Source organism: Punica granatum, chromosome 7 (assembly GCF_007655135.1).
Source record: "Punica granatum isolate Tunisia-2019 chromosome 7, ASM765513v2, whole genome shotgun sequence".
NCBI classification, from domain to species: Eukaryota; Viridiplantae; Streptophyta; class Magnoliopsida; order Myrtales; family Lythraceae; genus Punica; species Punica granatum.
The window spans coordinates 9987155-10002466 of record NC_045133.1 but is presented as its reverse complement, the minus strand read 5'-3'; the positions used below and the strand labels follow the sequence as shown (position 1 = coordinate 10002466).

The window sequence follows — 15312 nt, the reverse complement described above, 5'->3', positions numbered from 1 at the left end:
GCATGTGGAGCCACATCCATATTTTCACAAATCAATGGTTGTTGGGCAAAACAATATATATCATACTGCAATTAACTTAGTTGAGATTGTTTATGACAATAGGAGTCTGTCATGACACTTTGTCGAGTAGGACATAACGCGAACTACCTTTTGCTTTGCTCGATCATTTTCAAATCAGAGCAGTGGTTGGATGGATTTGAAGCCATTTCTCAGCAGATGTCAGAATAAAGAAATGAGACTTCAAGGGTATGTTTCCTGGTGGAGGATTTCTCTATGTATTGTCCATTTTCGGTTTCAAAGTAAACTAAAAGTTCAAGAGCTGAGGATAACAAAACTTCTTCGTACAAAAGCATACTGTTAAAAAACTCGAAAGGAAGCTGCCTAGCTGATTATGATGAATGAGCCATCCGAGCCTGAAGTATACAAATCCAAATGGAAAAATAGAGGGGCAACAACATAATAGCAGGGCACAATCGGAACAATCAGCATGTCATGCAGGACCCTAGTGGAATAACCAAGGTCACTGGGAAACCACGCTTCTCTTTAACTTCCACCTCAGTCTTTCAGAGATACTTCTTCTTCAAGTGGAAGATGATGAGAGGAACAATCCTAGATAGCTCAAGTTCGTGCCTAACAAAGAACCTGGGAATAACCATATATCAACGGAGAAAACTTAGTCAACTGAAGTAATTATATGATCATATGTTTGATATGATCATTACTCTATGAAGATAGTTTGTTATCTTTTTCCTTCAACTACTAAAATCATAAGAACTAAAGCTAAATCAAGCCCTTAAATCTTCCTTGAGAGTCAGTAAGTGAGGAAAAATGTTGGATTTCTAGAAGTGGTATCAAGACAGGCTTGTAAGGAAATGACAAAAAACTATCAACTTGAAAGATAATGAATATAAGCAACAGATTAATTACGGAGAAATGGTTGAATTTCATTGCAAGACTCCGAGAAGTTTTCGGGAACAAGCAAGTGCTTCTATCTGAGACATAGAATAAGGTCTAATTCAGCAGTACAGTGAAATTGGAACTATATAAAACGAGTAAATTGGCAATTTCATCCCTGACTTACACAAATTGCATCATCTGCGTCCCCGAAATTTTTTTACATCGAATTCGTTCTTGGTTACATCGAATTCGTCCCTAGTCACATCGAATTCGTCCTTGGTAACATCGAGTTCGTCCCTGGTAACATCAAGTTTATCCTTGTTCACATCGAATTCGTCCCTGGGCACATTGAATTTGTCCCTAGTAACATCAAGTTCATCCCTGGTCACATCAATTCAGTCATTCGTCACATCAATTCGGTCCTCCATCACATCAGTTTGGTCCTTGGTAACATCAAATCCATTCCTCCGTCAAATCTATCGTTAACACTGGACGGAAAACATCGTATTCATCAATTTCGTCATTCTATATAACTGTTCAATTTATTGCCAAATTTGAAATTGTTAAATTTCAATTCGGAAACCAAAATTGTATAAAAATGATGAAAAAAGCCTAAATTACAAATACAGACATAAGGACCTTTTTGATACACATCAATCTGAGTCTCTCATGGAGTTTTAACAGCAATGGACCGTGGGATTAATATGATGTTACCAAGGACCGAATTGATGCATACAAGGACCATTTTGATGTGACCAGGGACAAATTTGATGTGCCCAAGGACGAACTTGATGTGATCAGGAACTAACTTGGTGTTACCAGGGAAGAATTCGATGTGAACATGGACGAATTCGATGTGTCTAGAGACGAACTTGATGTGACTAGGGACGAATTCGATATAAATTTTTTTTCAGAGACCCAGATGATGCAATTTGCGTAAGTCAGGGACGAAATTGCCAGTTTCCTTTATATAAAACCATCCATATATATTTGAACTCGATCCTTTTGACCATCATTCCTCTTGTGGGTTGAGCACCTGACCTACAGAGAGAACAACTCCAGTCACCTCTTCTCAGATTACGAACAGAATGGGTGGTCGGCAACAAAGTCCACACTTTTCGGCGGGCTAGAATTCATCACACCGCCGCAGACTATCTTTGTGGTAACAGCAGCTGCTTCTGTGCCCCCTTCATTAACCTCAACAAAAGCCTTGTGGACTATTTTTGAGCCAACGATCACTTGATTATCCTCCACATCTAAGAAGTTCTCCAATGTCAGACCAAGCTTAACCAGAAGTTCGACAAAGTTATCAGAGGCTAACAAGATCTTGAATTTGGAATTTTTGAATTGACCCACCCTCGCCTTCTTGTACGGAATATGGCAGCCTAAGAACCCGGGCTGAAGTAGGCTCTTTCCATGAGACTGTGCAGCCCGTCCTGCTCATCTGGAAGGAAGAAGCACATAGAGAAACAACAATTTAGATCACCACCCGGCTTATAATGAAGCTAGAGGACTTTGAAGCCCTCTTAGGTGCCGATGTATTGGTCCTTGTCACTGGTCATGGAGGGGCCTGAGCAGCAGCCCCACTTTGGGGGTAAAAGTCATAGACTCTCGTTCGGTGAGCATCAACCTCGAGCCACACACCCTTGAAGTATAGGGCTTAGGGAATTAGCTAATACGAGCACAATTTCACTGTTGATGTGACTGCGGCTGACAATGTTGTTGATGAGTCTTTTGGTCTCCTTCTTAGCCCATTCATTCACCTGATTCACCACTTCACCGGGCTCATTCCTGAAATTGACTAGTTTAGCGGTGGTTTTGTAGTCTTCCTCCATGAAGCGCTCGAACGTGGGCTCGAGAGTCATCAACCTCTCCATCCAAGCCTCGTATGCGACAACGAGCGTCGGCCCTCCCCTTGTGTCCTCAAACAAGCGCCCGACCACCTCCGAGGCGAACCTGCTGAGAGCCTCAGCTGACCTGCTCCCAAGGAACCGCAGCAGGTCCTCCCTTTCGGTCTCCGACATCCCTGCTGCTGCCATCCCAAGAACCACCTGGATTGAGATCGTTGAGAACGCTTCCGATTGACTATTCCCCAAGAAGGCTTCCCGCAAATGTGTCATCGTAACCTTGACTTGGTTGCCGGCCATCCTTCACATATCTGCGTCAATCGCCTCCAGCGGCTTTTTCTGGGTGGTGCTAGACTGAGCTGGAATATAGATTCTGTCCATAGCTTAAAATCTTGTATCGGCCAGACGACACGGAGAGACGACTGGGCTACTGGCGATGTGGACTGAGGAAGCCAGTAGAGGCCTGTATATACAGGTTTCTTGGTCGGTGAAAATAGTTTGATGTTTCAGCTACAGTAAGGAAACTGATACGAAATAAAATCGAGAAACAATATTTTTTTTCGTATTTTTAGTACAAACAAAGACCAATCAACAAATAAAGACAGCATCATTATAAAACATCTAATAAGACATTACTCAAAAGAACATCTAATAAAACATCGTATTGCCTCTCTCGAGATTTAGGTTCTCAGCTTGATGTTCAGCCCAAATAAAAGAAAAAAATAGCACTGAAGAAGGAAGATTGCCTACTTATAGATAGAATATATAACTCTAGTGGTTGATAAAGGCGTGAGCCGCATGACCCGGGAGGGGATGTGATGGAGGTGACCAGCAGCTTAGTATGGCGGAACAATTGTGGAGACACCGTGCCAGAGCCTGAGAATCATTCGGGGAGAGACACCGGAGAGATTTGTTGGGTTTGTCTATGGGGAAATTATGGTATTCTTTCATTAGTTGAGCTTTTATAATCTACTTTTTATGTATCTTCTATATAAGCTAAATGAGAGTTAACAATGTAGATTAATTCAAACGATTCAACGCTTGTTCTGCTAAAACAAGGTATTGGGTTCGAGTTCTTGTGAATGTAAAAAATCTACACTGGAAGAGTTTTATCTCTTAGTGAGCCGACCAGGCTCGACTGGATTAGTCATGAGTCAATTGGGCAACCAGATACCAGAGTTCACACCTGTTAGGGACCGGGTTTTGGGCCTGATGTCATGTGGGCTGCATAGGCTCATGAAGCCCACAAAGAGGCGAACCCTAGTTCAGCCAAGGTGAAGTATGAGGGCTGCTTGGGCGGCAAGCATGATCTGATATTTTTCCTAGTATATCTAGATATGATATATTGCGAATATATGAAGACTTCCGTGAAATAAGTTAATTGATATTCTTATGATCGTCTATAAATATTAAGGTACGTTTGCTGTTTACAGGTTAGATACTTTTTACTCTTGTGAGAACCCTGATTGACTTGAACGTCGGAGAGGGAAGTCGGACCGTCATCCCGATCTTCCCCTTTTGCAGCTTGATCGAGATCATGTGGATTCAACCCGATTTATAGGTCCGTAATATTGGCACCCTCTGTGGGAATTGTGCGAAAGGTCTAAGCTTTTGTCGGGTCTCATTTACATGGCGGCTAGCTGAAGACTGTGAAGATGGTTCTAACAAGGAGTCGGGTGAATTCGAGGGCTCAAACCATCCCCCAAATGATGCCCAGCCCTCCGGGGCTGTTCCCGTTGTAGCAGGCGTTGTCCCACCTCCTCAGGCCCCTGATCCAGATGAGTAGTTGTTCAACAGCCTCCTTGAGGCCCTCAGGGCGAAAGTTCGGGCCATGATCAAGTGCTGCGAGGATGCTTTGGCTAAGATGATTATGACCAAGACGAAAGGATCATAAGGTGATGCCAATCGTCCAGCGGATTTGGTCCGGTTGGAGTACTCCGAGTCCCTTAAGAAGTAGAAAAAGGCTCTGAAAGAAAAGATTGCTTCACAGTCTGCAGAACTAGAAATGATCTAGGTAGCAGCGGCATGGTCAACATCTCTAGCGGCTACCCCCAAATGGTGATACCTTTTCGTTGCTGGAAGCCTGGACTTCTCATTTTTTTGGTCCTAGTTGTTCCATCTTTAGCGTCTATACCCAAACCACACCTCGAGATCCTCACCATCATATGCATCTTCACTTGATATAAAATTCTCCTCATAATCGTAGTGACTTTAAACTCATTAAATCCTTTCGAAATTAAAGTTCATAATCAAAAGGTTTTTTCGGCAATTAAACAACTCTAATCCTTAATTTTGTCAAACTCGTGAAGATAACCTGATTCATCAAGCAAGTTTCGAGAAATTGATTGACTTTGTTATTTAAATTTTATAAACAAAACGGTTTTCCTTGAAGAAAGATGTAAGGAGGTGGGAAGGAGAAAGAAGTCTCAGTGGAACTCGAATTGCGCCTGTAATGGCCGAGATGACCAGTTGACTTGATTCGAGTCGTCAATGGAGCGTTCGATTTTTTTTTTGTCGGCTCGTGCTCTGAAAGGATCGGAGATGATGATCTAGTTGTAGCTTGGTGGGGAGGGGGATGGTTGTTTAGGTGTTCTTTGTTTTTACTTATCGATTTATTTTCTATTCTTTCTTTCTTTTCTAATTTTCTTGTCATATTTTTCTATTAATTTAAGGTGGTAACATGACATCTACAGGTGTTATTTTATATATGATGTTTGCATTTTATTGGGTTCCATTCCATGTGATCAAATTTAATAATTTAATTAACAGATGACGAAAATAGAAAAAGTAACAGAAGTGTACAGAATGAAAATTAAAAAAAAGGATAAAAATAAAAAAAGTAGCGGAAGTTGTAATGACAAAATCATAATTTTCTATTTATTCTTTTATCTTTACTTTAGGCTATTGGCCAAGTGTCTCAGTGAGAGTGGATGAAAATATTTTCTTTAAATAAAAGAAAAGGGGCATCGGAGAGCAGTTCTTTCTTCTTGGGGAAGAAAAGCGCAGTTCCTCATCAAATTAACATCAAAATGGAATTAGAGATAATCTTCCTTCAACCACGTGCTCTGTCTAGAAACCCATGATGAGAAAGAGATTGCAAGAGAGCTTGATTGCCCCTTTTTATTGTTTTTGTTAAGGTAAGTATTCATGAACATGCTAATCTATAATAATCAAATCAAAATATCAAATAAGATAGATTAGTCAACTATCAGGCCTTAATTCAATCATTTAAATTTCACAACTTCGAAGTTACTTTGGGGTGTCAATGATTTTTTACATTCCCAAATTAATTACATGTACGTGACATTTACCAATATATTATGCACAACAATATGTTTATATGTGGTTGCAGTGGATCTCGAGCTCGAGACTTGGAGAAAGTAAAGGCAGGCCGATTACTAATGACCTCTCGAGCAAAATATTAGTAGAAGGGAAAATGCATCGACGCCAAAACAGCCGTCTTCAGGTTATTAAAACAATACGACTGAAACTGCACAACAGTAAACTAAACTTCGTCCAACCAGTTCCAAATAGTAAGACTAATTACACCTAACTACTCGTGGAAAAAGAAAGAACACGAAAACAAAAAAACTTTTCTATTACTAAAGACATTATCGACAATTAATGCTAAAATCCCTAAGCAGATTCACGCACAAACAATGCAAGTGAAAAGGCCACTTTAATCTACACCCTCACACATTTAAATTAGACGAACGACGTGCTTCTCGGGACCTGGGATAGGGCGTCCTCGTACTGGTCATCATCGATCTTCTCATTGCTTAGGCTCGGGGGAATGTACGCCCGGAAGATCTGTTCCATGTTCGGGGTCTCCTTCGCCTCTTGGGTTGCAACCTCGAGGGCTGTGTCATGGAAGAACCGATAGAACTTTTGTTTGCAAACATACGCGAAGATCAGGGAGAAGATGATCCCGGGGATCAGAATGACCGTGTAGGGGAATTTCTTGGCTCCAAAGTAACCAAACATGGTGAGCTGGTATAATACCAGGGAGGCCAGGATACGAGCGTGCATGTGTGGCCACATCCTCCCGTAGCTCTCATAGGATGGGACATAGACCTTGATTGCCTGCACAGTTACAAAAGAAATCAGAATCAAAATACTTTCACGAATCAATTGTTGTTGGGCAAAAACAATACGTATCATATCGCAACTCACTTAGTTGAGATCATTTACGACAAAAGGAGTTTCTGCCGTGATACTTTGTTGAGTAGGACATACCACAAACTACCTTTTTCTCGATAATTTTCAAATCATTGGAGCAGGTGTTGGATGGAATTCGATCCATTTCTCAGCAGATATCAGAATAACAGAAACAGGATTTCAAAGGTATGATTCACAGTGGAGGTTTTTTTCTATATACTGTCCACCTTCAGTTCCAAAGTAAGCTAATGTTCAAGAACTGACGATAACAAAACTTTTTCATGTCCAAGCAGTCAAACAAATCAAAAGGAAACTTCTCACCTGATTACGATGGATGAGCCATCCCAGCCCAAAGTATACCACTCCAAACGGGATAATGAGAGGGGCAATGACAGAATAGCAGAGCACAATCGTGACAATCAGCATGTCACCCGGGACCCGAGTCGCATAATGAAGGTCACCAGGAAACCAAGCCTCTTTAATTTCATCCTCGGTCTTACATAGATACTTCTTCTTCAAGTGGAAGATGATGAGAGGAACAATCCGGGATAACTCAAGTCCGTATCCAACAAAGAACCTGGGAATATCCATATGTCAACAGAGACAACTTAGTCAACTGAAGTAATTATATGATCACATGTTTGATATGATCATTACTCGATGAAGAACTAAAATCATAAGAACTAAAGCTGACGAAAGCCTGTAAATCTTACTTAAGAGCCACAAAAGTGAGGAAAAATGTTGCATTTCCAGGAAGACTTTGTGCCAGCAATGTGACGACGGAGTTTGGGTCCTTCTCGATCTGCTTGAATGTAGAGAAAAGGGTCCCACCAACCGTGACACCAATGAACACATTCAACACAGAGAAGTAGAAAAACTTCCCGGAGGCAGCCCTCTCTATGTGGCTCTGAGAGGGGATGCCCTCGGTCTTTGAGAGGAACAGTAGGAACTTGGGCAGCAGGGCAAGGAAGACAATGAGCGCGATCTGGGGGAGGTAGGCCTCGAGGACTGTCTTGATCGCAGCTTGGTCCACTATCACTTTTAGGAAAGGCAGCAGCTTCCTTAAGTTTGCCAAAGTTGTGAACGCAGAGATGAACCCAATCGGGATCATGTAGAAGAATATCGTGAGGACCACAATCACATACACAACGTTTTGCCTTACTTGGCGGCTGAAGAACTTTATATTGAGGTTAGTCCATATCAGCTGCCGGGGCTCAGGAGCATCCATCACTGTCCATGCATCAACAATTTGAGCGTGGAGACTCTGGGCTGCTGAGGCGGCAGTGACTCGGCTTGTGAAGAATACAAGGGCTGCTCCCTGTTGTTTCTCCCTCAGGGTTGCCTTCTGCTCAGCTTCTAACTTTGGGAGGAGCTCCTTAATCTTCTCACTGTAGTACTCGATGCTATCAACTTTCTCCCCACAGAGGCCCAAGAAACCAGTCTTGTTCGTGGGCCGCGTCCCTTCAGGCTTGCCTGTGGTCTTGGAGTCTGCGTAGATTGCCTCTGCCCGTATGAGCTTTTTCTTGTACCCTTCTAATTCTTCATAGATTTTGTTCACCTGAGAAAATCAGACACTAGTAATGTTTCAATCGGCGTAAAAGTATTTGGGAGTACAGAAGTCCTAACTGACAACTCACCCACTGATCTAAGACCCGTTCATGGTATCAAAGAATTTTAAGAATTAAATGGAGGTGTCAAAATTAATGATACAGGAATTATAGTTTTACGATCTCATGTGAAAACATTTTCATTCCTTTGTGCTAAACATGGCTCCAGAGGATAGACTTGCAGTCAAAATTACGTCTCTGTATGACGAAGTTCACAAAGTTCGCACAAGAAATGACTTCAAGCAGGCAAATAAGCAAGACACAGGCACCGTGCAAAACTTTTAGAAGACACTTGTAAGATCTTTTCATTTGACAGGAGAGTTTACTAACTTACCTGTTTGTTGTTTGTGACAACCATCGACCGATAGAAAGTTTCTGGATAGATAGATTTGAAGTACGAATCAATCTGCTCCTTCCTAGTTTGACCTTCAGGGAGATCAGGAATGTCCCTAACAAGAACAGCGAACTGCTCGGGTTTCACTTCAGGAGACTCCAACGCGTTAGCTCTCAGCTCAGATACATGCTTGTATGCCTTCCATAGCAAGTAATATGTGACGAAGGAAACCCAGTATGTCGCAATGAGGAAAGCCCACAGCCTATTGTTGTCCTGTTCATTGCAAAGTAGAGATGGACTTAGAAGTTAGCGCTGCCACCAATGCCTGTTCATCTTACAAACTAGTGCAAATTGGAAAATTAAGGTTGTGTTACATAAGATAGTTTAGAGTTAGCAGAGTTACGACGAAAAAGGGGGAGTGAGTGAGGGAGGAGAGAATAGGAACACGATGCAAGAGAGATTTGGGAACAAGATGAGCCAGAAATCACTTTATCTAGATGGAGCGATTTAGCACCTAATTTGTGCCAGCAGTGCCCGACAGGGCCAGACTAGAAAGATACGGCAGTGGAATTACGTGGAGAATAATACCAAATGGACCCACTACCTTGAACATAACACAATCAGACATACATTCAAAAGCTACAGGCTCAACACCCAGATGGTTTTAATCCGACACATTAGAAAAGGCATGAAGTCAAACAAGAATGTGACACAAAAATACAAACTACCAAGCAAAAACGTAGAGAAAGCTTCAGGGGCTCACCCCAATGTTTCCCATTGACAACTTGTCTACGTCATTGAATGTGCCATTGCTTGTGGTCGAGTTGGATGGCTTTGCACTGTTGTCAGTGGCAGCAACAGGAAGGAGGACTGGCAGCAGCAGAAGCCCAGACAACACTAATATTCCCAAGACTGAGAGACAACAAACAAACAAAGAAGGAAGAGGTTAGAAATTTCTCTTAGAAACGCGCCATTTAAAAGATATGCTACAGAAAGTACACTTTAAAACCAACAGTGCTTCCTATCTATACCGAGAACGCGTGGTTCCTGAAATTTAAGCACTATCCTTGTGCTTTCAGCAGCATAAATTTCTCATATTGCAGAAAGTGACTCGATATGTAGCAGTAGAGGACTTCCATTAAGACGATCAAGCTTTGCTTTATTCTACTAACCAATAACTACTGATAGATTGATCCATGAATTTGTTTAAGCTTCCACAGATTCCATTACTCATTTGTGCACATTGAGTATCTGTTTATCAGAGTCAATTGCAAAGAAGACTAAGCACTACTTGATCTATCTCGCCCCGTCTAAACTTCAAGAATTACATGGCCAATGGAACGCATAGCAATTTATATGTCAGTCAACCATTAACAATTGTAAATATGTATCTGATAATAGTGTCACTCTACATTCCCCGTTATGCTGAACAACACCTCAACTTAGAAACTGCAGAATTGCAAACTCGAGAATATGTACAAGCGAGCCGGTCTTAGTGTTATGATTTCTCAGTCTAGTTTAAAAAGGAAAAAATTAACAAGAGAGCAAAAGTATATATGGTAATCCTTGAATGTTCAGTTGTGAAATATGCAATAGCCGTAAACTTTTGGTATAATAAAGGCTGCAAAAAGGAAGGAAGCTAACGAGACCAAGCCCCTAATAAGGAATTAAATAAACAAAAAAGTCAAATCGATGGATTAGATTTAACCACCAACATCCAAAATGGAAAGAAAAAAGGACAAAACTTGTACCACACCCAGAAATCTTTTCACCCAAATAAGAAACACATCTGTAAGCAACAATAGAAAATGCATTTGTACTGGAATTTTATAGCAACAGCTTGTAAACATATAGTCAGCATATATTATCATCATCCCAGTAACTTGCGAAGCGGTGAAAATCGAATAAAAGTGGCTAAAGACTCATGATCTGCTATATAACATTTCAGCTGCTCCATCCATGAGTAAGCACGACTACCGACTCTTGCTGACTATGATCGTATCCATTTCAAAGCACGATTTGTCACAGTTTTCACATGGTATCAGTGCTAGACTCCGGATCAGCTCATTTTCCTATCCCATCAAATGGACTATAGGCGAAGAAGTGTCAAAACATTCATCAAATCGATCTACGAGAATAATCAGCATTCGAACGGATAAAATCGACATTCTTCCACCAAAAATCCACGAAGGTAATCGAATTAGAACTACCCAGAAGATAGCCGGCACTGTCCTCGAAAGTATCAAGTAAAAGCGGCAAGCCTACGAACAGAAGGAGAAGGACAAGGAGAAGGAGAAGGAGAAAAGACAGGACAAACAACGGGGGAAGAGGAGAGACCGGTGCTGAGGAAGACGAAGTAGACGGCGGTGTCGATGCCGGACATGGCGATGACGTCCTGTTCGGTGGAGGAGAGGGCCTCGCGAGCCCAGGCGAAGGGGTTGCGGGCGGCATAACCGGTGTCGATGGGATCGAGGCCCTTGAGGATGCGGTTGGGGTAGTAGACGAACATGTTGCCGGGCTTCCTGGAGAGCCAGGCGAAGAGCAGCATCAACACCACGAATAGCAGGAACGACGTCACCAGCGACGTCACGAACGAGCTCAAATCCATCCTTCACTCCACCAAACTTCTGCTAACCAGCTACTTGGGATCTCCTCTTCTCACAACCGGGTATGGCGTAGAAACGTCAAAGGGGGCAGTGAGAACGAAAAGTGACCGTTTGGGGAGTCACAGAGACACAGGTGGGTCGAGGGAGAGGAGGAGTTAATATAACGCAAAGGATAGGGTAAGGGGACGAAGGAAGCAATGATATCTACGCGGGAGGGACACAGCGAGTGTGAGGGGGAGGGTTGTGATTGAATTGATTAGCTGTGTGGTGGGGTTGGGGGGCTGCGTGTGTTGGCTTTTCTTGATGGGGACATCGTTCAAGATTTTTGTTTCTCTTCTTCTTCTTCTCTGCTGATGTCCGTTTCCTTGCCCAGATTGGTGCTGTGGGTGGGATGGATGGATGATTATTACAATAAGTTGATATCTTTATTTTTGATAAATTTCGACGGCACCATAGTTCGTGAAACTACCAACAATATCCCTCTTTTTATAAACTTATCACATTTTGCTAACGTGACACTAATAAAATATTTACTTTGTCACGTGGATTCCATATGTCGTAAAACGACATAGACCGACACGTGCTCTTTTCAAAAATTAATTACACACCATCCCCTTCACTGATGTGACATCAAGAAAATATTAATTTTGTCACGTGAATCTCATATCGCAAAACAACATAAACTAGCCTGTTATTTGATTTTTTTAACCGAATTAAATCTGATCCAAGTTAATAAAACAGTAAAAATCAACAAAATGAGGGATAGTATGATTAATTTTTAAATGAGAAGTGCCGCTCGTCATTTTATAAAGGTATGCTCGAAATTTATCCTTCTTTATTTAGTGCAGAGTTAGACAGAGAGAGAGAGAGTGACTGAGTTAAGGTGCAGTAATGAGCGAGGAAGAAGATTGAAGAAGAAGGTGAGCAGCAGGAGAGAGACAGACAGAGAGAAGGGGACAGTTGGGGCAATGACGCAAATGCCCCTCCCGACTTCAACTGCCTTTTGTCGCTTCCCACTGATCGAACTCTGCTGCTTGACAGTTCTACCCCTCCAGTTATGGCCTTTTCCTATTTTGCAACCTGTGACACTTTTGATTTTTTTTCCCGATAAATTTCTTGGATTTAAAATTTTTTCTTTTTCTTTATCGAAAGACCAAGGGATCATCCTGATTGGTTCAAATTTTGATTTGAATTTGTTATAGTAAATTAGTGCATGTTATGATACATGATTGGTTCATGTGCACTGAGCAGAAGAACATATAAGACTTCTAACTAAAAATATTGGACTTCGTACTGTAAATGTGTGTGTATATATATATATATACACACTTCAAATTTCTCTATTTATAAGAAAACGATTCCTTTTAATCTCATCATGTCAAAATCCACGGTGACTCGCTCCCTTTGTCTAGTATGCAAACATTAATTTAATCTATGATGGACGATAAAGCATGAAACATTTATTGCTTGTAGACAAAGTGTGTATAGCTCTTGAACTAGTGTCCTATTTGTAAATTTGACCCTAATAAACTTGATCAAAAAAGGAAAAAAATAAAAATAAAAATAAGGATAAGAGAAAAAGCTACAATAGTCTTTTGGATGTTACGGGCTAATTTTAAAATATAAAAATTACACAATAAATCATATCATAAATTCATAATATCATATGTAATATTACCTCTCGAGCTTTGTAAGCCTATTTACAAATTAGCTCTCTAATTTGAAAATGGTCAAATTACTGGAATGTTGACAAATATTGAGAATCAATTGTATATGCATAGTATTATTCTAACAATGGCTGGCAGGGTGACAAATAATTCTATTAAAATTAGAATTATTATACTTAATTTATAATATAATAGTAAAATATGCACACACTACTTATAAGTGTTCTCGAGAAATTAATCTACGCACTCTCAAAAAAGTATTCGCTTCTAAACCTTTTGGTTTTTCTTTTTCATCTTTGGTATGGAAACATATTTTAATGCTTTATAAAAAGGCCGGTCTAGCTGGGCTTGAGGTGCTATGATTATAACGAAACATGCATAGAGGCTATTTATTTTATGTTTCGGGCATTTGCAAGGATTGGCCGCAAAAAAAAAAAATTAAAGAAAAGAAAAAATGGTTGGCCACAATAAATATCTTTGACTTTCTGTTTCTATATAATCGATTAGAGATATACAATTTAATATGTCGTCTTTTATTTTAATACCATACAACATCATTAATAAATTGAGTGATATTATGGCAAGTCATGTTATTGTCGAAAGCGTTAGGTAGACCTTTGCTGCACATATAAATCCGTTTAATTTGCTTTACATATAACCTTCCTCGTTTGCTGCTGATAATCGTAATCATGAGGCAGACTAAGCACACATGCAGACCAACTATTTAATATCTGATTGTGTCTCATTATAGAACTGTATTTATATATATATATATGTATGTCTATATATATATAAATTGATGGAAAATTCTGTTGAGCATGCTAAAATCATTAAGATAAGAACATAATAAGTTTCCAATAATGATTATGATTCATATATAGCATCGTTCTAATGAAACAATTTTTGTAAAAATCATTCAAAAACATTATAAATTACGATATTCTCGAAGGTCTCTTGCAACCTCATATAATGAAGATAAATAATCAAAAATTAAACACCCAAGGAAAAAAACTTGATCAAGGGATGGATCTAAATAAAGAAAACAAAATGGGTCACTGTAGTAAATTAATTTGAAGCTAGGGTAAAACAGTACAAATAGAAGATAACAAATCGAACCATAAGAAATAGAGATAGTGGGATATAGAAAAAAGAAAAGAAAAAGCAATGAATTGGACTTGTATTATGCAAATTTGAAAACTTTCGCAAGACTGACAAATAAAACGTAAGGTAAAGATACTCAAATAAAAAAAATGGAAAGAAACACATCTATCTAAATGCCTATACTTATAAGCTAAATGAGAGTTTTGCTCTCCTTTGCTTGACACGTGTCAATTAATTATTAGTTAGTTCAATTTTTTTCTTTTTTTCTTCAAAAGCTTCTCCATATTATTGTTCATCCTCATATAAGTCCTAACTTCCAAACAACTATTTTTCCTTTCAAAATTTTCTCGCAACTCCATTAATATGAAAAAAGAACCTATTTAATATATTGCTCAACAAGTTCTTATAGTTTTATATAAGCATCATCTACATTAATTTGAATACTCTCTATTTCCATATTTTCTTTAAATTTCTATCAATTTTAAATTTATTTTTTAATTCATGAAACGTTATTTAATCCTTTATTGCCATAATATAGTTCGAATATTCGATAATTTGAATTATGGGGGAATATTAGAGGAGAACATATTACGAATAACCAAATATTGCATATTTAAGAAAGTTAAAATAATTTCAAATTTAATATAATTTAATGAGCTTATGGTATTAATTTATCATGAAATTAATTCGCAGCAATGCGCGGAAATTTTTTTCTAATAGTAGAACAATAACGGAGTCTACACATGGCATTTTTTAATATAACCAATGCTAAAATTGTGTTACCCAAATGTCAGGGACCAAACAATACAAAATAAAAGATAATTAGGACCCACCTTAACCAAATCAGTCATAAGATACATGCTACCAACAATAATAATAAAAAAGGTTCAAAATCAAACAATTATTTTAATAGGTTAGGCCATTAGAGTGGCATCAAAATGCCACTTTTAAAACCTTTGCCAAGATCAAAAAATAGTATAGCGCAGTGACGGACCTTCTCGCATAGTAACTAAGAGATTACAGGTTCATTACTCAGCGAGAGTACCCGTGCTCTTTTATTAGTTATTAGGATTTATATTTCATTGTACTAGATTT

General features: G+C 39.5%; 1 protein-coding gene and 1 pseudogene across 1 annotated transcript; both read right to left on the bottom strand.

The window, feature by feature from the left end:
• Positions 1 to 1909: 1909 nt before the first annotated feature.
• On the bottom strand, positions 1910 to 3017 carry LOC116214384 (annotated as a pseudogene).
• Positions 3018 to 6181: 3164 nt separating this feature from the next.
• On the bottom strand, positions 6182 to 11667 carry LOC116213201 (CSC1-like protein ERD4). Its single transcript, XM_031548050.1, has 6 exons — positions 11181 to 11667; positions 9607 to 9755; positions 8844 to 9116; positions 7616 to 8460; positions 7224 to 7479; positions 6182 to 6827 (listed from the first exon to the last, which is right to left on the bottom strand). Exons 1-6 carry the CDS (start codon positions 11449 to 11451, stop codon positions 6450 to 6452), a joined length of 2172 nt encoding a protein of 723 aa, XP_031403910.1. The 5' UTR covers positions 11452 to 11667; the 3' UTR covers positions 6182 to 6449.
• Positions 11668 to 15312: the final 3645 nt, after the last annotated feature.